Source organism: Epinephelus moara, chromosome 18 (genome assembly GCF_006386435.1).
Source record: "Epinephelus moara isolate mb chromosome 18, YSFRI_EMoa_1.0, whole genome shotgun sequence".
NCBI lineage: Eukaryota > Metazoa > Chordata > Actinopteri > Perciformes > Serranidae > Epinephelus > Epinephelus moara.
The window spans coordinates 28,536,416-28,554,611 of record NC_065523.1 but is presented as its reverse complement, the minus strand read 5'-3'; the positions used below and the strand labels follow the sequence as shown (position 1 = coordinate 28,554,611).

At 38.5% G+C, this 18,196-nt stretch overlaps 1 protein-coding gene across 1 annotated transcript; it reads right to left on the bottom strand.

Annotated features, from left to right (window-relative positions):
* Positions 1-3,186: 3,186 nt before the first annotated feature.
* atp6v0ca (ATPase H+ transporting V0 subunit ca) lies at positions 3,187-12,605 on the bottom strand. Its single transcript, XM_050069544.1, has 3 exons — positions 12,364-12,605; positions 7,456-7,639; positions 3,187-4,372 (listed from the first exon to the last, which is right to left on the bottom strand). Exons 1-3 carry the CDS (start codon positions 12,434-12,436, stop codon positions 4,168-4,170), a joined length of 462 nt encoding a protein of 153 aa, XP_049925501.1. The 5' UTR covers positions 12,437-12,605; the 3' UTR covers positions 3,187-4,167.
* Positions 12,606-18,196: the final 5,591 nt, after the last annotated feature.

Below are 18,196 nucleotides of genomic sequence, written 5' to 3'. Positions count from 1 at the left end.
CCTTTCCATTATGTTGTCAGTCACTTAGAACAACAGTCAGAGCCTGTTAGTGGCAAAACAAGCACTTAAAGTGGACGTAAACTGACTGAGTGCATAAATGCCACGAGTGGCTACACTGCAGCTTGTCTTACCGCTGCTAGCTGCAGCACATTTGCTCAATACTGGACCAATTTCAACAATTGTTGTCTACATCAATCACCATAGACACAAAAACATGGGAAAATGGGGTTCAGGTTGATAAATACCAAAGTTGCCCTTTAAGTAATTGTACAGAAGTGTTAAATGTACTTAAAGGATTTTCAAGTCTGTCTACAAACAACAGTCAGGTACCTCTATGAATACTGAAACAGGTTTTGCTTGTTGTAATTATTCCTTTTGTTCATACTGATCCCCTCCCTAAAGCGCTTTTACTGTAAGAAAGAAGGAAAGAAAGCATTAATTTATTTGTCCCTAAATTTATTTTTCCACTCTGTTCTTAACTTAGACATTACACACACATGGATACAATACAAAATACAGACACATACACAAACAGGACCTATATACATGTATTTATGGAGAGAGATGTCAGAGTGATAGGTCTACATATGGACAGGCATCTGGAGCAGTTTAAGGTTTGGTGTCTTGCTCAAGAGCATGAACTAGCACCTCTCCAGCTAGCAGCCCATGCTCTGTATCTGGTCCTTAGGGGCACTTGAACCAGCAGCTTTCCTGTTCCCAATTCAAAGTCCCCCCTATGGACTGAGCTACTGCCACTGCTGAGCTCCTGAGGGGACAAAATCCACATTCTTAGTTCTGCGCAAAAAAATGTATTCAACAGATGTTCGACAGATGTATTCAACAAGAGTTCAACAGATGAGGTGGATGTCTTCCAGAAGAGAAAATTTTGTACTTAAATGTCTGCAACTTTGGAAGATACACAGACAATCGTGAAAAGTATCAAAAGTAAAAGTTCCCATTATGCAGAATGGCCCTTGTCCGTTTTATAGTCTTATATCTGTGTATTATTGTTGATGTACAAGCATATAAGATGTATTAATTTTGTAGTTGGTTAAATGCAGAGCTACAGTAACTTTTACTGCTACATATAATAATTATGATGTGATTGTATTCATAGCGTACTTACCAAAACAAAGTATTAAGTGCTTCTCACAGATAAAATAAATAGCAAACAAAAATGAACAGGCAGAGATACAAGATTAAATTACGATATACTCTCCAATTAAAGTACATTTTTAGAAGACCTAAATATGAATAATTTACATACATCATGTACTGTTGTTGCCGATAGTTTAATCTGTAACAATGCAACACATTTATAAACTGTTTCTTTGTTTTATATTTAAATACTAACCTGTAAAGTAACTATTTAAGTAGGTAATATTTGCCTCTGAAATGTTGTAATGTTGAAGTGTTAAGTAACATAAAATAGAAATAATCAAGTAAACTGCAAGTTCTTCAGAACTACACAGCACTTGATTTAATGTACTTTCCACTATTGAATATATGACATTAAATTATTTATTTATTAGACACATTTATTTTTAAGTAGTGTTTCAATTTTGTATTGGAACTTAATATACTTTACACATGGAACACAAAGGCATTTAGCGTAACACATTCTCATAGTTTGCTTCTAAGCTCTGAGATTTTCATGTGTAAATGTAAAACTTGCTACAGGCAGTGTAAACAATACTGCCACTTTCCTATATTTACAGTCAATGGCGAAAGGTGGTCACGATGGGCTCCAGTGCACGCTATTATGACAGGCCCCAGTGCGCACTAGTTACTACTACCAACAGTGTGCCTTACTGCTGGTTTTATGTTATATCCGCTTGCAGATGTGCTCAGCTTGTCAGTCTTGAGAGATTTTGCACCTAAACTAGCTGCTGTAAATAGTATCGTCTTGTTACATTTCATTAAACAGAGACTGGATATTGGGCAACATCAACATACATGTTACCCAGCAATCATTATTACATATCTGTATATGTCAAAAACTACAAAAGAAAACAGGAAATTATTAGTTTAACTAAATAGGGTTTTTTTTCAGTTTATGTAGAATAAGCATGTAATTTGTTATAGATTTATACTATTTTACAAAAACAGAAAACCATGATGGAGATGGGTTTGCCTTTTTGAGGGCATATATAGAAAATTGCACGAATTTTAATTTTATTTGAGCTCTTTGAACACTGGCATATTTCCAGATGGCAACGGGGCCCCAGTGCAACCACACTGCCTGCACTGTCTATATTTACACCCCTTTTTCTAATGCTTCCAGTCTTATTAATTCGGCCCTTTCATTTTTGGTGTATTACATGGTGAACACAAGCAGTGGCACCACCAAATGTTGGCCACAGCCACCCTGATACAATCGCTGCTTTTGGTTTTGGTGCACTACCCCAAGATTTTCAGTGGCCCCATCTGACCACACCTATGGAGGATTTCTGGGGGTGCCACTGGACACATGGTGGGTCAGAGCTGCTTCCCTGGATTGGATTTCTTCCTAAATGTTGACACTGCCTTTTTTCAGCAGCAGAATATGTGTATTAAAAAAAAAAAAAAAAATCACTCAGATTTCGGTTTTCGGAGTTTGTGCTGAACAAGATCCCTGGAGATCAGGCTCCCGCAGTACTTGATTGATTGAAATGGACTAAGTCCACTCCCAATCCTATTTTTTGGAATTGATGTAAGGAGTGGGGAATAATATGGACTGCATGAGTCCAAGTTAAAGAGAAAATGAATGACTTTGCTCATATAATCAGTGGCATTTATCAATCAAAAGGCATCACTGAGGGTGTTGTGGTGCTTACAGGCGCTCCTAACAGTCGCACACAGCTTGGCAACTAGAAAAGGAAAAAATACCGAATATACTCATACACCCCAAATCAAATATGCATCCTTTTTAAATCAAACTTTAAAATTTAGAGCTTTACGGTTTTAACTGATGATAAAGCAAGCAGTTGTATTCGTCACTCTTACATGTAGTTCATCAACATACTGTAATGTGCACATCAGGATGAATTGTGATAACATTTGTGATCCTCATTTTACTTCTATCAGTGTAATTGACCAATTAGTACAGAAATGTACAATACAAAAGTCTAAATGACATTGGTAATGTAAGTTCAGTCATCCGATTAATATCAGACATTTAAGAAAAGAAAAGGCTCGACAGTGATGTTCTGGAGGAGGTTGAGTTTTATTTGGAAATCTGACAGGCATGGCTGAACAGTGAGCTCTCACTTTAAACAAAACAAACAAAAAAATCAAGACAGCAGCACTACAGGTAAACAATACTAGTGTTTTGAGAATGTCATATTAAACATAAAGACTTGCACACACATTATGCACTCAGGTCATTCACACACACGCGCACACACACTGTCAACTCCATGTCAACATGTGGACATCCTCCATTAATAATTCACACTACATCCAGAGGAATTCCAAGCACTTTGAACAAGAACCCACAGTGCAATTAATCTAACTAACTATACACAGATAATTTATATATTTTTATGTATATAGGGTATTCAATAAACAGTATTCAGTATCAGTAACAGTATTCCATTTAGACAGCTTCATAAAGTCAAAATCTTCATAACTTTCCATAAATAGTGAAAAAAAAATATGTATAGACAGCTCTTCACGACTGTGTTTCAAACATGGTACCCGAAAAGAACATGTATAAATAAAAATACTAGTGTGCATGTTTCTTCAGCAGTCTCATAACGGAAATGACAAAACCACCAACGGTAAACAAAAGTCAAAGGAGGGGAATGGGCAGAGGGATAAACGTTGATACTCACACTCACAGCACAGACTGGTTACTACATTTACAGGGGGTGGAGGGACTCTGGATCACTGTACAGGTTAAGATCAGACAACAAGTCAAGCAGACTGTCCACACATCATCCCACAACAACCAATACGTCTTCATGCCCGTTCAGTACTCACAAGACCTGACACAACTGGATGGCTTTAAACAATATGGATAGATCACATCTACTGAGGACACAGCTGTCAAGTCAACCGCCAACATGTTTCTGTTGCCATCCCATCCTGTCAGACCCACGGGGTGTAATGGAAGTAGGTGAAAATCTCCTATTTGTTCTTGCTGCTTTGATGTGGAATGAATGAGATGGTGTTTGATGCGTACACTTATTTTGTAGATAGGATGAGGGCCACGATGAGGCCGTAAAGCCCCAACACCTCAGCGAAGATCAGAATCAGGATCATGCCCACGAAAAGCCGGGGCTGCTGGGCGGTGCCTCTCACGCCGGCATCGCCCACAATGCCAATGGCGAACCCAGCCGCCAGACCGCTCAAGCCCACACTCAGACCAGCACCGAGATGCAGGAAACTCCTGATACAGAGAAACCAAGGATAGAGCATCGTCATTGCACAAAGTAATACTGTTTGATACATTAAATAATAAAGTATATATGTGTCATCGCTCATCTTGTAAAAGTTGAAATATTTATAACAATTCATCCAAAACTCTGGAATGTATACCTAAATGTATCCAATAAAATGTGGTTTGGGATGACTCACTAACCCCACCCATCACATAAAACCACACTTGAGTATCAGTTTGTAGATCACAGCAGTTAGCGTGAGTGGGACCATGAGTCAGTAAATGTCAAAAACTTTGTTTACATTTTAAAATACTGCGGTCGAAGTGTAATTTATTCATCTCTCCCTCATGCTCTTCCAGGAGAAGGTGGTGTGGGTGGAGGCCAACAGTCCTCCACAGCTCCATCATTCACTACAGCTCCTTATTGCACTGTACTCGCTAAGCCATGCAGACATTTGAGGGATCCAATCTGAATAATCTCACCAAATCCTTCTCATAACTAGAGATGAAACCATATGAAAATTGTATATCATTATACTGCTTAAAATTATCATTGTTATTAGTATTAATGCAGCATTGTTAAAATGTGCTGAAAATGATCTGTACTGATACACCCCCAGAAATCATTTCACCAAGTTTCATTTTAAATTGGTGTATAAGCAGCATGGCTTTGAAATGCTTGCTCGCGTGTCTGTGTTACTGTAGATAAGGACAGGGGACCAGTAGCATTACTGGGTTTGATTGCTGCATGTCCACTCTGTAAACAATGAGGCTGAAATATCTCCATTGCCTTACGCCATGTTTTCTTTGACCAAAAATACCCACGTTGCATGCTGTACCTGCATCTTGGAGACTGTTGCTAACTTTGGTTACTGTAAGTCTTTCAAAGCGCAGTAATCAAACAACACAACCTTTTAATGACAACTGAAATCTGAGATGAACCATTGGAATTTTATCATGTTTTATTGTGACGCCGATAACCATTTCATCCCTAGTCAAAAATAACCTTAAAGGATAACTTAGGTATTTTTCAACCTGGGCTCTATTTCCCCATGTGTATGTGTGCGTATGATTCATGGGTACAACTCGTTCTAAAATTGGTTCAGTATTGAGGGAGGCATTAAAAGTGCTTTTTTTCGCCACTGACCGGTTCAGATCGCCAGTGCTATCTCTGTAAATAGCATATTGTAGCGACCCTGGGGCAGTGGTGAGTGTGGTATGAGTGGAGTCAGTGTTGGAGCAGAGAGGGGGAGGGCTGCCCCACTGGGTACTGTAAGTGAGTATGTGTGTATGAAGTGTGTGTGTTACACTAGAAGAGTCAGAGTTTGGGACGGAGTCTTTTACGTGCTACCCCCTGGAGTGTTACCAGAGTTTTTGGAGTGCTCAAATAAACGGGCCTTTTTCCTGAACGCAAGAACAGGATGTCGCGCAACACCCCATACAGCTTTCATGGGCTGCCTTTGTCGGACGGCGAGATGCTGAAGTTGTGGCTAGTTGTGCTACAAATGGATGCTAACACTCTGGTCCAGACACTGCGCCTTGCAGACCATCGGGTCTGCAGTGCTCACTTCTCCCAAGATGACTACTGCCAGCCGAAGAAGAGAAGACATCCAATCCCGAAACACCTCTTCCTCAAGAAAACGGCTGTCCCACGAGCAGAGAGAGCTACAGACACAGTGGAGCAAAGCTCGTGATATCACACAGCCCAGAGGTAAGGGAAAGGCTAGAATGCTATTTACAGAGATAGCACTGGCGATCAGAACCGGTCAGTGGCAAAAATAAAGCACTTTTAATGCGCAAACTTATACGGGACGCATTTGCCCCCGTTACCGTTTTAGCTCGTTTCGCGGCTCCCGGTTGCATCCGCCTCCCTCAATACTGAACCAATTTTAGAACAAGTTGTACCTATGAAACATACGCACACATACACATGGGGAAATAAGGCCCAGGTTGAAAAATACCTAAGTTATCCTTTAAGACAAGATAACTGTTGTTTCACTGACGTAAACTTTACAAGCACTATAAAGCAATCAATTTTGTTAAAAGTAAACAGCATCAGTTTAAAATGAGTAATATTAGTTTTTATATAAACAATAAGGATCTGAAGACCTTGTGGTTAACACACATTACATGTAACTGTATTGTTCATTATACTCTTGCGCTCCACCCCCCCCATTTCCTCAAAGGGATACTTTGACAATTTTCAACCAGCTGTGTAACTGTTGTGTGGGGAGTGTGTGCAGATGAATGGCGTGAAGGCGACCCCCGTGCCAACAACAACAGGAACTCCCTGCCCGTGTCATGAGGAAAAATCTGCTGGATTATGTGAAATATGTAATTTTGCGTCCTCAATGATGCGTTTCATGTCATCTGCTGATTTTTGGCTGGCAGATGGGTGGGGGAGCTTTGGAAGCTAGTGGCACAGAGGGTGCCTTAACATCTGCACATGCTCCCCACACAGCAGTGACACAGACCTGGTTGAAAATTGTAAAGTATCCCTTTAATGTAAAGGCAAAATGTGAAAAACAAACATCAATATTAACAGTGAATCAAATGTGTATTTAAAAACTGGCTTAAGTCTTCCCCCAGATGTAACTTGGCCTATCAAGGCTGCTACATACATATGTGAAAGGGTCATTAAAAGTGCCAAACCCTCTGATAAACAGGTTCTCCAGCCCACACAGACTGTATGGTTGAGTCTCACTGCGTTCACCAAACCCCCATATCAAACTGCACCAGCAACAGGTTTTGACTGGTTAACTGTTCACTGCCTGCCCAGAAGGAAATTAAATTTTCAGCGAGCTAAAGGCCCAGATGTTTTTCTTTGGAGTTCATCAAGAAAAATAAAAGGCCAAAAATTTATTGGGTGACCAGAATTAGTAGCAATGAAAAAATAACTTTAGAACTATGTTAAAAAGTGTGTCTTTTTCAGATGCAAGGGGTTATGTGTATGTTCCACTATGCAGAAGTTACTGTATGAAATTATATGGCACAATTTACACACACACACACACACAAAAAAAAAAAACGTGCAGAAATAATATACACTGTAAAAATGACTGAAACTGTTCTGTTTCAAAGGTCCATCTTACTTGTAAAGGGAGACTCTCTCAGAGATGTTGTTTGCTATCAGCACAGCCACCACCAGCCCGTAGATGGCGATGATACCCGCCATGACCACAGGGATGATGGACTTCATGATGAGCTCTGGCCGCATCACAGACATGGCGGCGATGCCTGTGCCGCTCTTCGCTGTGCCATACGCTGCTCCTAATGCTGCGTAAGAGAGGAGAGAGTTCCTGTTAATTCATGTTCAGATCAATCAGTGTTAATTCTTCTTTAAAAAAAACAATTCCTGACAAAAGCAACTCAAACCAGACAAGATATGGATTTGGATGGAACTGAGTGAGAATGAGTGATCCAGTCGATCGATTTCAATTCTCTCTTTCAACATATTAGATCTGAGACACTGTGTAGGGACCCGATGTGCAGGTAACAAACAAACAGTAGAAGATGTTCGATTGCCAGTTTTCTCCCGCCCAGCCATAAATAACTGAGAAATTAAAGTGATATATCAAAAAAAAAAAAAAAAAAAGAGCCGTCCTTGAAAAATCACACTAGTGCATCTATTTTTAAAGTTCCCTCACAAACCATCTTATTTTAATAAGTAATTAACTGTTGTACTCTGGAGCATTGCTAAACAACCTCGCCCACTTCAGTACTTCATTTTGTGACTATTTTCATGACTAATGTCACAATTGGTAGGTTTCCTTTCTGCTCTGCTGTTATCCCATGTTTCACTGATAACTGCTTGTCACATATTTGTAATTTACACTGCACATCATTGGAGGCATGTTGCCAGTTATGGTTTGTTCAGTATACCTGCACTATCTAAAATAATCTACAGTAATAGATTATTCTTGACATCAAGCTTTTCTTTTTTCTCTTATTTTTTGTTTTTGAGTCTGTTTTCTTTTTTATGTTTATGTTATCTGCTCTTAATTTAGTTTTGTTGTGTGATGTTTTTAATGAAACGCAACTGAATAGTTTTGTATAGGAGAGGACTTTGTATCAGCCTCTTCCTTTTTCCTATGAGCTCTATTATCGTATGTCTATTACCATGTTTTAATTATGTGAACAAATAAACAACTAGAGGACTATAGTTCAGTTTTCATTTCATCAGAGAAGTGTTGATTGAACTATATCAGGCAGCCAGCTGTATGTCGGCCAGTAAATCACTTGTCTCATATTATCCTTCTTTCACCAAGCAACCAACATCACTTGGGTTGGTTATCATTTGGTATTATTTCAATTTCAAGGAGTCGAAACTCTGATTCTGTGATGGGATAGAGTCAAGACAGCTTACATACTTATTTCACAAAACTTTGCTGTTCACAATTCACTTAATACAGTTTATGGAACCTGTATTTATGTGGGTCCGTGAACACAGCAGAATTGAAACTTTTTTTTTCTTCAGCACTTGTTTGTTGAGTTTCAGTCAAGAATAGATCAGTCGATCAGATTGTGGTCGGATCAATCAGTGTTGATCAGATCAGATCTATGGATTAGAGGAGCAGCTACTGCAGCAAAGCAAAGTTCCTGTTGCTGATAAACAGGTTAGACTCAGAGCTGGACCACGGAGTGCACTGTTTCCATGTGAATGCAGCTGGTTTCATCTAGAGTAGGTTGGAAAAGTGACAGACAGCACTAACATGAGAGCATTGCTGTTCTATGAAATAGAGCGTTCTTTTTTTCCATATGAATTAACGAACAGTTAAGTTTCAATTTCATCACGCCAGGTACTCTGCTGCTCCGTGTGTCCCAAGACTACGCACTGCGCTCCGAGACTAAAAAACACTGAATAAGTCAACGGTATACTCTAACAAAGCTCCGAATAATTGGTCCAGCTTCAAAAATAAAAAATAAAATAAATAAAATTGGGGGCAAATGCTGATGGTGATATGAAAACACCAAATGTCACTATATATTTCAACCAAATGCCTCAAAATCAATATTGCAACAACCATGTAGGGTTAACCATTGGTTAACCATTATCAAACCATATTTGATAAATAATAATCCGTTATGTGAACAGAATGACAAAGTGAGTAAAGGTAAGTTCAGACAATTACATCGCTTTACTGTAATGCACCCTTTAAAACCAGGAAAAGACAACACTTACAAAAATGTGATATCCAAAGTCTAAGATGATATCTCATCTCCTAACACAGTATTGATATAACATTGATATATTGCCCAGCCGTCTGGAAAAGCAGAACCAAAATTAATTTTTTTTTACCAGTGCCCGGTGTTTGGCAATTTTTATTTTGCTGTCATTTGGAACTGCTTTTCGGCAGTTACCTGCTTATCATGGAGACCGGCTGGAGCAAATGAATAAATACATCACACACTTACTCCACCACTTCTCACTTGCTGATGTGGGTGTGTTGACACTTCCGAAGGCTATGTACTTATCGACTACAAGCAATTGTTAGAAAGTATTGTGTGAATAAGCAACCCGGCATTTTCTCCAACAATTTTAACAGCTCTGCACCAAGCAGCTCTTTTCTTTATATTCAGGGAGGGAAAGGCCATACAAAAGAAGAATACCACAAAATTCAATGATGATTTTCTGATCCACATATATTTTCTGCAGTTCTGTTTTGCATAGAAGTAGAAACTAACTTCTGACCCCTCCCATTGCCAGTACATGGTGGGCTGATTCTGCACTGCTCGCTTTGCCATTGTGCCTTAAAAAGGCAGTACATTTGCATCCCATCGATAATGAATAAGGAAGGACGTCACATGTCCAGTGGGTCTTGAGTCCAACACAGATGTCGCCTATGTTGCTTGAATTGCCTGGAGTGTTTACTAAGTATCAGCTTTGCTATCTCCTTTTGTAAACGTTGCATCACTGTTTCCGCTTCATACAACTGTCACCTCAGAGAAATCCTGAACCGACTCCATTGTGAGCAGTCAAACAAATGTTATGACACTGTAACAGCACCCATGGAGATTTTACTGAGGGGCATAGTATTTTCTAATTCAAAGCTGTAAAGCCCAAATTATACTGTTGTCAAGGTATAAGGGAGGGAAGGAGGGAGGGAAATATAGTAGAGCTGTGCTGTGCTATACAAGAGTAATAGTGTTTTCTTTTAGTGTCAAAATGACAATGCAAGAAAAACAGATTACAGTTTTAACAATTACTAAGAAGAACTTTTTTTTACCTACATCCATTCTGTATGTTATTACAATTGCACGACCTAAATGAATGAACCACAACAGTTAAAGCAGGTCAGAGTTTGTGCAGGACAGTCCCAACATGTGGGTGATTTTTAACAGGTATGCATGCACTAAGAAAGAGACACCTCTGACAAATGTAATAAGAGGTTTTAAGACCTACAAATAATTTAGATTTAAAGGTCCAGTGTGTAGGATTATGAAGGATATACTGGCAACAAGGGAATTAAATATAATAAGTACGTTTTCATTAGTTTATAGTCACCAGAAAATAAGCATTGTTGTGTTTCTGTTACTTTAGAATAAGAACAGTATAGGGAGCGGGTCCTTGTCCATAGAGTTGGCCATGTTTCTACAGTAGCCCAGAACAGGCAACCCAAAAACTGGCTCTAGGTACAGCCATTCACATTTTTGCGTCACGTTTTTTTTACTGGTTAAAAATCACTGGGTCCATTTGTTTCAAAGAGGAAGAGACCTCTGCGGTTATTTTGCTCCTGGTAAAAACTTCCTGAGCAAGGGACACTGAAGGAATCCTAACTGGGAGTTCACACATTGTACATGGGAGAAGTTTCAGCTCGTCGCAATTGGTATTCCTCTCCGCTGGATGCCACTAAATTCTACACCCTGTTCCTTTTTACTTACAGATGCACTAAACCAATTGGGTGTTGGCCAGTATGTGACATTAACTTGTCAATGTTATAATAAAATGTAGTGTTTCTATAACATTAATTCAGGCACAACGGGCCACAGCAATCCATGGCCTTATATTACATAAAAATAAATGCAAGTTTCAAGCAGTGTGGTATACAGATTTAGAATGTAGTACAGCGAGAGCACTGGTACTGGATTGGTACATAGCCTGGGTTTAAGTATTGTAATTGCAGCAAGACACAAAAAGTTCCATCTGTGCCTTTCTAGATGTACTATCATCCCAAAAAATATGAGCCAGCTGTCACTCCACCCAGTGAACACACTCCACAACGTGCCACATCACGATGTCACTGAAAAACCATCAATAATATCCACATTATGGAGACAGCTGTCTGTAGGAATTGACATCACCTGATTGACTGTAGCACTGCCAAAAAATAATTGCAAGAGCACAATGTATTTTCCGTGATTTCCTCTGTGACAGATTGGGTGTACCCCGCCTCCCGCTTTGAGTGCATGCTCAACATGAATGAATGGATGGATTTTCCCTTTAATTTCCCACATTGACGTTTAGGCCGTGATGCTGGCCCTCTTGTAATGCAATGCATCACAACCAAAGAAAAACATGGCTGGATCTAATCCCAACAAGAATCATATTTATCCTGCAATACATGACGATCTGGACCTTCCTGTGCTGCAAAATAACTTCATTATGACAGATTAAAGACGGCCCTGAACGAGACAGCTGCCACCTCAGTGAGGGTCTGCGTCACCAACCAGCAGCTAGACAGCATCACAGCTTGATATGATATAACCAGGCTGATACAGGAGGTAAGCTAGCCACAGTGTTAGCAGGGCGAGGAGTTAGTGGTCAGCAGCTTGATGTCGGTGGAAACCTCCCCCCGCCTTCGCCTCGCATCCCTGGCAGGTGTGTGAGCCGTGACCGACTCAGCTAACACCCAACACCGCTTCTCTAAACACAGCCCCGATGTTGTCATTTCTAATACAGTCACACGGATTTAACGTTTGGCTAAGCTAGGTGGTAATTAGCGTTATAACAGTTAACGGTAAAAGGCATTGATGTCAGATGAAGGAGCTGGTGTAGTTACCGCTGAAGACCATGGCCGCAGAGGCTCCCATCACAGCGAAGAAAGGCGAGTACTCGGGGCTCTCCTCAGACATTCTCGCACTTTTCTCGGGGCGATACAGCGACAAGGCAGGCTAGCTTCTTTTCTTAGGCTCTCCCCTTTTTTCCCACCGTCGGCTTTAGACAGGTTAAAACACTGAGAGGGGGCGACAACGTAGCTACCAGCAAGAACACCGGTGTAGAAGAGGAAAATGGCGAAACGGAAAAAGTCACGTGACCAACCATCTCGGAAGAGTCCATTGGTGTGGACACGGGGGTGCTCGACGCAAATAAGCTTTAAATATCCAACCGTTGTTGTTTATCGCACCGTAAAATATATTTTAGCAATCATTATCATTTGATAGTAATTTTACAGCGACCATATGCCACATCAGTGTATAATACCACAATATATCATATGAGTAGTTTGATAGTGTTTGTATTGTGGTATGTTCTGCTGCAAGTGCACTGACTGCAGTTGAAACGCTAGTAGTCACTACATGCTGGCGTATTAATTATTAGGTATCAAATAGATAGTAAAATCGACCATAAACACTGTGTTTTTACTCTGTAATTTAAAAACACGACAACAAATAAACAAGCTTAATATAGAGACTATCACAAAGGACGATAACAGTGTCAATATCCAGCACACATCCATCCTACACAGCCATACAGCAGCATGTGTTGTATGTTGTTTCCACCATGCATTAACCTGGCACGAAGAGGTTAATTTATATCAACAATAGACTTTCTTAACCTGTCAGACAGCCTAAGATGGCCCTGATTGAGTGACCTGAGGACACATCTCGGAGCTGCCTTTGTCAAGGTGACACTGTGTGTCATCTTAAAGGACATGTCCCCTCATAATTCACCTCAGATCATTTGTATGCCTCTTTAGGGCAGATTTTGCTTTTAAATTACATTTCACCAGATCCAATTTTACCTTCTTTATGAATTTAGTTTCCTTACATGTATGTGAGTTTGTTGTGACCTACGTATTTTCTTATTGAGGTTTGTATCCTGAGACCACCTCTGGATGGAAGGATGTTTTCTTTCTGTACAAGAGCAGCATGTATTGATCTTTATCCTTTAATATTAATAATAATAAAAAATAAAGATCTCTTTGAAAATAATCATGTACAGTTTGCATTTCCAGAATAATACTATAATAAACTTTATTTATCCTATATGAACAATGTTTATTACAAAGTGCTTCACAGGAAAAGGCAGTAGAACAGGATTTTTTTTTTTTTATTTATAATTTTTATGCACTCTCATGCCTTTTTTACCTTTAAAGTTCAGAAAATAATCTGAATTTATTTTCCAGTGTGAATTAGAAAATGGTCGGCTGGCCACCCAGCACTCTATTGAGGGCCAGCTTGGGCCCACGGAATCACTGCTCTGCATCATCAGATTGAATGAGAGGGATTTGCCTTGGTGAGGTGTGTCAGTAAAACTTGCCTGACAGGGAAAGCTAAGTTTTAATGTCACTCCAGCTCCAATTCCCAAGGGATTTTATAAATCCTCGAATGGGGTCTGCATTTCATTTCTTATATTGTTATCCAGTTGATGCTGTGGTCTCCACCCAAGGCACCAAGACAGGACAGCACCCTGACATTCCCCCAATTATTTATTGTCTGTATACTCTGGGTGAAACACTCACACTACCAGGTGACATGCACTATATGTACATGTACAGCGAGGCAGACACTGCATGGTACAATAACATATTTTAGAGGATTAAAGATGAAAACACTCAAATGAGTACTCATGTAAAGTTTTTCACTGCTCATCACTCCGTCAGGCCTGTAACTGGTTCGATTGTGTCATGAGAATGTACTTAAATCTTATACAGGAATGAAAAGTGAAAACAGAGCAGACAGCTGAAAATGTGCAGCACATGCACACATGACTGTCAGCAGCCTCTCCACCGCATTTCATAAAGAAAAGCTATTAGTTCTGGTCAGAGCTTAATCATGTGACCTGTTCCTGCTCCAAGTACAATCATGTCCTCACACAAAGAGGAGAATATTGACCTTTATGGGAAGAGACATAAAATGACTTGAGATTTCAGATTTCTTTAAAAACACATGAAAAAAGAACATTAACAAAAACAATATAGGTAATAGAATATGGAAGGAGGCTGAAACTCTAAAATACTTATCATGGGTCTCCCATAGTTTTTATGAAAGCAATCAGACAAAACTAAAACTACAATTTTGAATACAAAATTAAGTCATTATCACTAAACAAAAAAGTCACATACGAATATGAAAAGTAATATGAACCCAAGTAATTACAAACACAATAAACAGGTAATTCACAAGAAAATAAATGAGAGTAAACCTCACCTAAAACCAGTTTTGTGTTATATTTTTTGGTGCTTTTTAAATACTGACAGGGACTGACCTGAGACTGAGACTTTGTACACAGATTTACAAATGTGACTTTCTTTTGCTTTGCTGCCCGTGTTTTTTTGAAACAAGTTGAATCATTTTAATAATGCAGCAATAAAACTGTTAGTGATTGGACAGATTACAGAATATGTGGTATCATCCTACTCAACTGGAAATCAACAAAGCCTCCCTCATTTATACAATGGATAAGAGGGATTATGAGTACTCTTAGTTAGTACTCTTAATTAGAAAAAAATAAGATATTCATCAGGAAGATCTAGAGTTTTTTTTTTTTAAATATATAGGAGCCCTGCCCTATGCTTGAGTCAAACCTCAATATCATACTGATGCCCCAGTGAGATGAGACATTAAAGAAAATAATTTACAATCTGACTTCAAACTTGCATCATGCACACATTTTTTTTCTTCCCTGTTTGTCTTCTTGTGTATATCAATTTATCTGTTTGTATTAACATGTTAATACAAACTCTGCTAGTTTAATGTACATACATGTATGTTGACCTTGGAAGGGACCTTAACTGTGACTCTACACATTTTCCTCTGAATAAAAAAACAAAACAAAATAAAGTCAGGTAAGTAAAAGTCAAGTCAGTAAAAAATAAACAACTGTGTTGTAAGTTTGTCCACAGCATGAAGTTTAAGTCCAATTTTTTGTACATAGCATAGTTGATTTCCATTCAGACAGAACGGAAAAGACAGTGACAGCAAAAATTTTATTTGGAAATAGTTTGTTAGACTGATTTAATACTAGAAGTATGTATATATAAATCAGGAGCAGCTTTATCAATCAGACTCATCAGACACACACAAGATTCCCGGAGCTGTGCCATACACCCTAAATGTTTTTAAATATTACTATAATATCACTTTTACACAATTTAACTCTCTGAATTTAACTCACAAAACTGATTTTGTGTTCTATGACTTATTTGTTTTTCATGTAGTGTTTTATTTTAATTATTTCTATTTTCAAAGAAGCCATGGCATGTCAATTTCTCTGCAGAAGAACACCTTCTGGAGCCATTTTAGTTGTAAGGCTTTTTCATATTATATTTAATTTTTATCTAAAAAAAAAAAAAAAAGACATATACAAACAGATTAACAAACATACCTGACCCACATACCAAAAAAAAAAGTCAGACTTGACAGAAATAAACACAAAATTTAGCCTGTTACATAAACAGAAAGAAAAAATGGCTGAGAATAACAAATTTTACTTGTAAGGCTGAATTTAATTTTCCCAAACAGATAAATACATTTTTAGATGTTTGAGGCAGCCAAATATAAACTGCAGGGTATCTTACTCAGTGAAATAGGCCTTTTGAATATGCATATGGCCTTATAATTTTTCAAAGTACAATGTAACAGCACCCACATCACCATCTGCTGGCTGATTTACTGACCAGCCAGGGATTCCATCTGGATTTCTCCCTTCCTCAAAATGAGAGCTCCACTGACACATTTAAACAACAACAATTATAATTCATGATAAATTACAAACTGAATCTGTGAACAGTTTGTTTCAACACCATTATGACCCATGCATCAGCTGATACTCAGTAAAAAAAAAAAAAGTAAAAATGATGCTCTTAATTCCTCTCCTGACCACTTGATGGCGCCAAATCTACTCTCAGCACAGGTATTGAAAGGCTTTGCTCCAGTAGTGAATTGTGACAGTTCATCTCTATTGCTGCCTTGTTGAGATTTATTCCAACAGAACAGTTATGAGGTTGTTGGTTTTTTTGCTGTGATCTATGTCTTTAGCTGTATTAAAAACACCCTTAAATGAAGCAAAGGCTACAAGGGTTGGAGGGTTGGAACTTTGGTTTGTTTTAGCTAAGGTTAGCGCTTTTTTGCCTCTCTACAAGATCTTTATTTTTGTGCTATTACCACAAAATTACATACTCTACCAATTTATTTCTCCCAACACTGCGTCAGTTCATGCATCACCATCGTGCACATACTAAACTCATATCCAAATATGTTTTAATTTTACAGTAAATTCACTTTGTTGTTAAGGGGGCCATATCCCTCCAACTTACCCAAACTAATTACTTTTCTCATCTACATTTCTTTTAAAGGTACAGTTTGAAGGATTTACAGGGGTATACTGGCAGAACTTAAATACAATAAGTTTGTTTTCTTTCTTTCTTCCTTTCTGTCTTCGTTAGAATGAGCTGTTTATATCAACATAAGGAGAAGGTCCACATCCACAGAGATCACCATGTTGCACTGCCATGTTTCTACAGTAGCCCAGAACGGACAAATCAAAGACTGGGTCTAGATAGGGCCATTTTTGTTTTTGCATTGGCCGTTGTAGTTAGCAGCCCCTCTGCGATAGGAGCGTTTGAAAAACACTGATTTTGTTTTTTGTTTTTTAAATGTGAAACTGCTTTATTCAATGCATTTATCATTTTTAATCACCTGGTCTGTTTGTTTTGAAGGGGAGGAGACCTCTGCAGATAGTTTGGCTCCCAGTAAAAACCTCCTGAACAATGAACACTGAAGGAATTCTAACCGGAAGAAGTTTCAGCTGGTTGCAATCTGCAATCCTGACCACTAGATGCCACTATATCCACCTAAATCTTACACACTGAATCTTTTAACAGTGATGGAGGAAATATTCAGATCCTTTACTTAAGTCAAAGTATTAATACCACAGTGTGAAAAATAGTGTTCCCAAAACAGTCCTGCATTGAAAATGTTACTTCAGTAAAAGGATGTAAGCGTAATCAGGAAAATGTATTTAAAGTATTTAAAGTACTAAAAGCATAACAATGTCTCCTGTGACTGTTACACTACTATATATTGTATCATTAGATTATTAGCCTATCACTTACATTCATGTAAAAGCAGGTTTGTACTGTTGAGCTCATTTTTAAAGTATTTTACAGAGGACCGCAACAAATAATTTCCCTTATAGATAAATAATAATGTATTTATTTATAAAGCGCTTTTTATAGCAGAGTTAAAAAGTGCTTGACATGTCAGACAAGACATGAAAACAACTTTTAAAAGAACTGATAAAATACTGAAGAATTCAAAGACAGTCTAAATGCACTTAAAACTCAAGTAATATCAGGAAAGGCTCTTCGATAAAAATATATTTCAAGAAGGGACTTAAAAGAAATTACTGATTCAGCCGACGTGATTTCCTTGGGCAGATTGTTCCAGAGCCTCGGGGCCCTGACAACAAACGTTAAGTCCCCTTTAATTTTCAGACCAGCCTCTGGAACAGACGAAAGACCTCTGCCAGAGGACCTCAGAGTAATATAATATCGTGATTATTTTCTTAAGTAATCGATTTGAGTGATTGTCTGGTTAGTAAATATTTTATTTACTTAATATCTCTATCTATATAAAGACTAACAACTCATTATGTAGTTGCCATTAATT

Bases quoted from the DNA above. Each gene is read 5' to 3' on its own strand.
- atp6v0ca (XM_050069544.1), bottom strand. From the start codon at position 12,436: ATGTCTGAGGAGAGCCCCGAGTACTCGCCTTTCTTCGCTGTGATGGGA. The intron at 7,640-12,363 runs GTAACTACACCA...TCTCTTACGCAG, and splicing joins TGCGGCCATGGTCTTCAGCG to CATTAGGAGCAGCGTATGGC. The intron at 4,373-7,455 runs GTAAGATGGACC...TCTCTGTATCAG, and splicing joins GAGAGAGTCTCCCTTTACAA to GAGTTTCCTGCATCTCGGTG.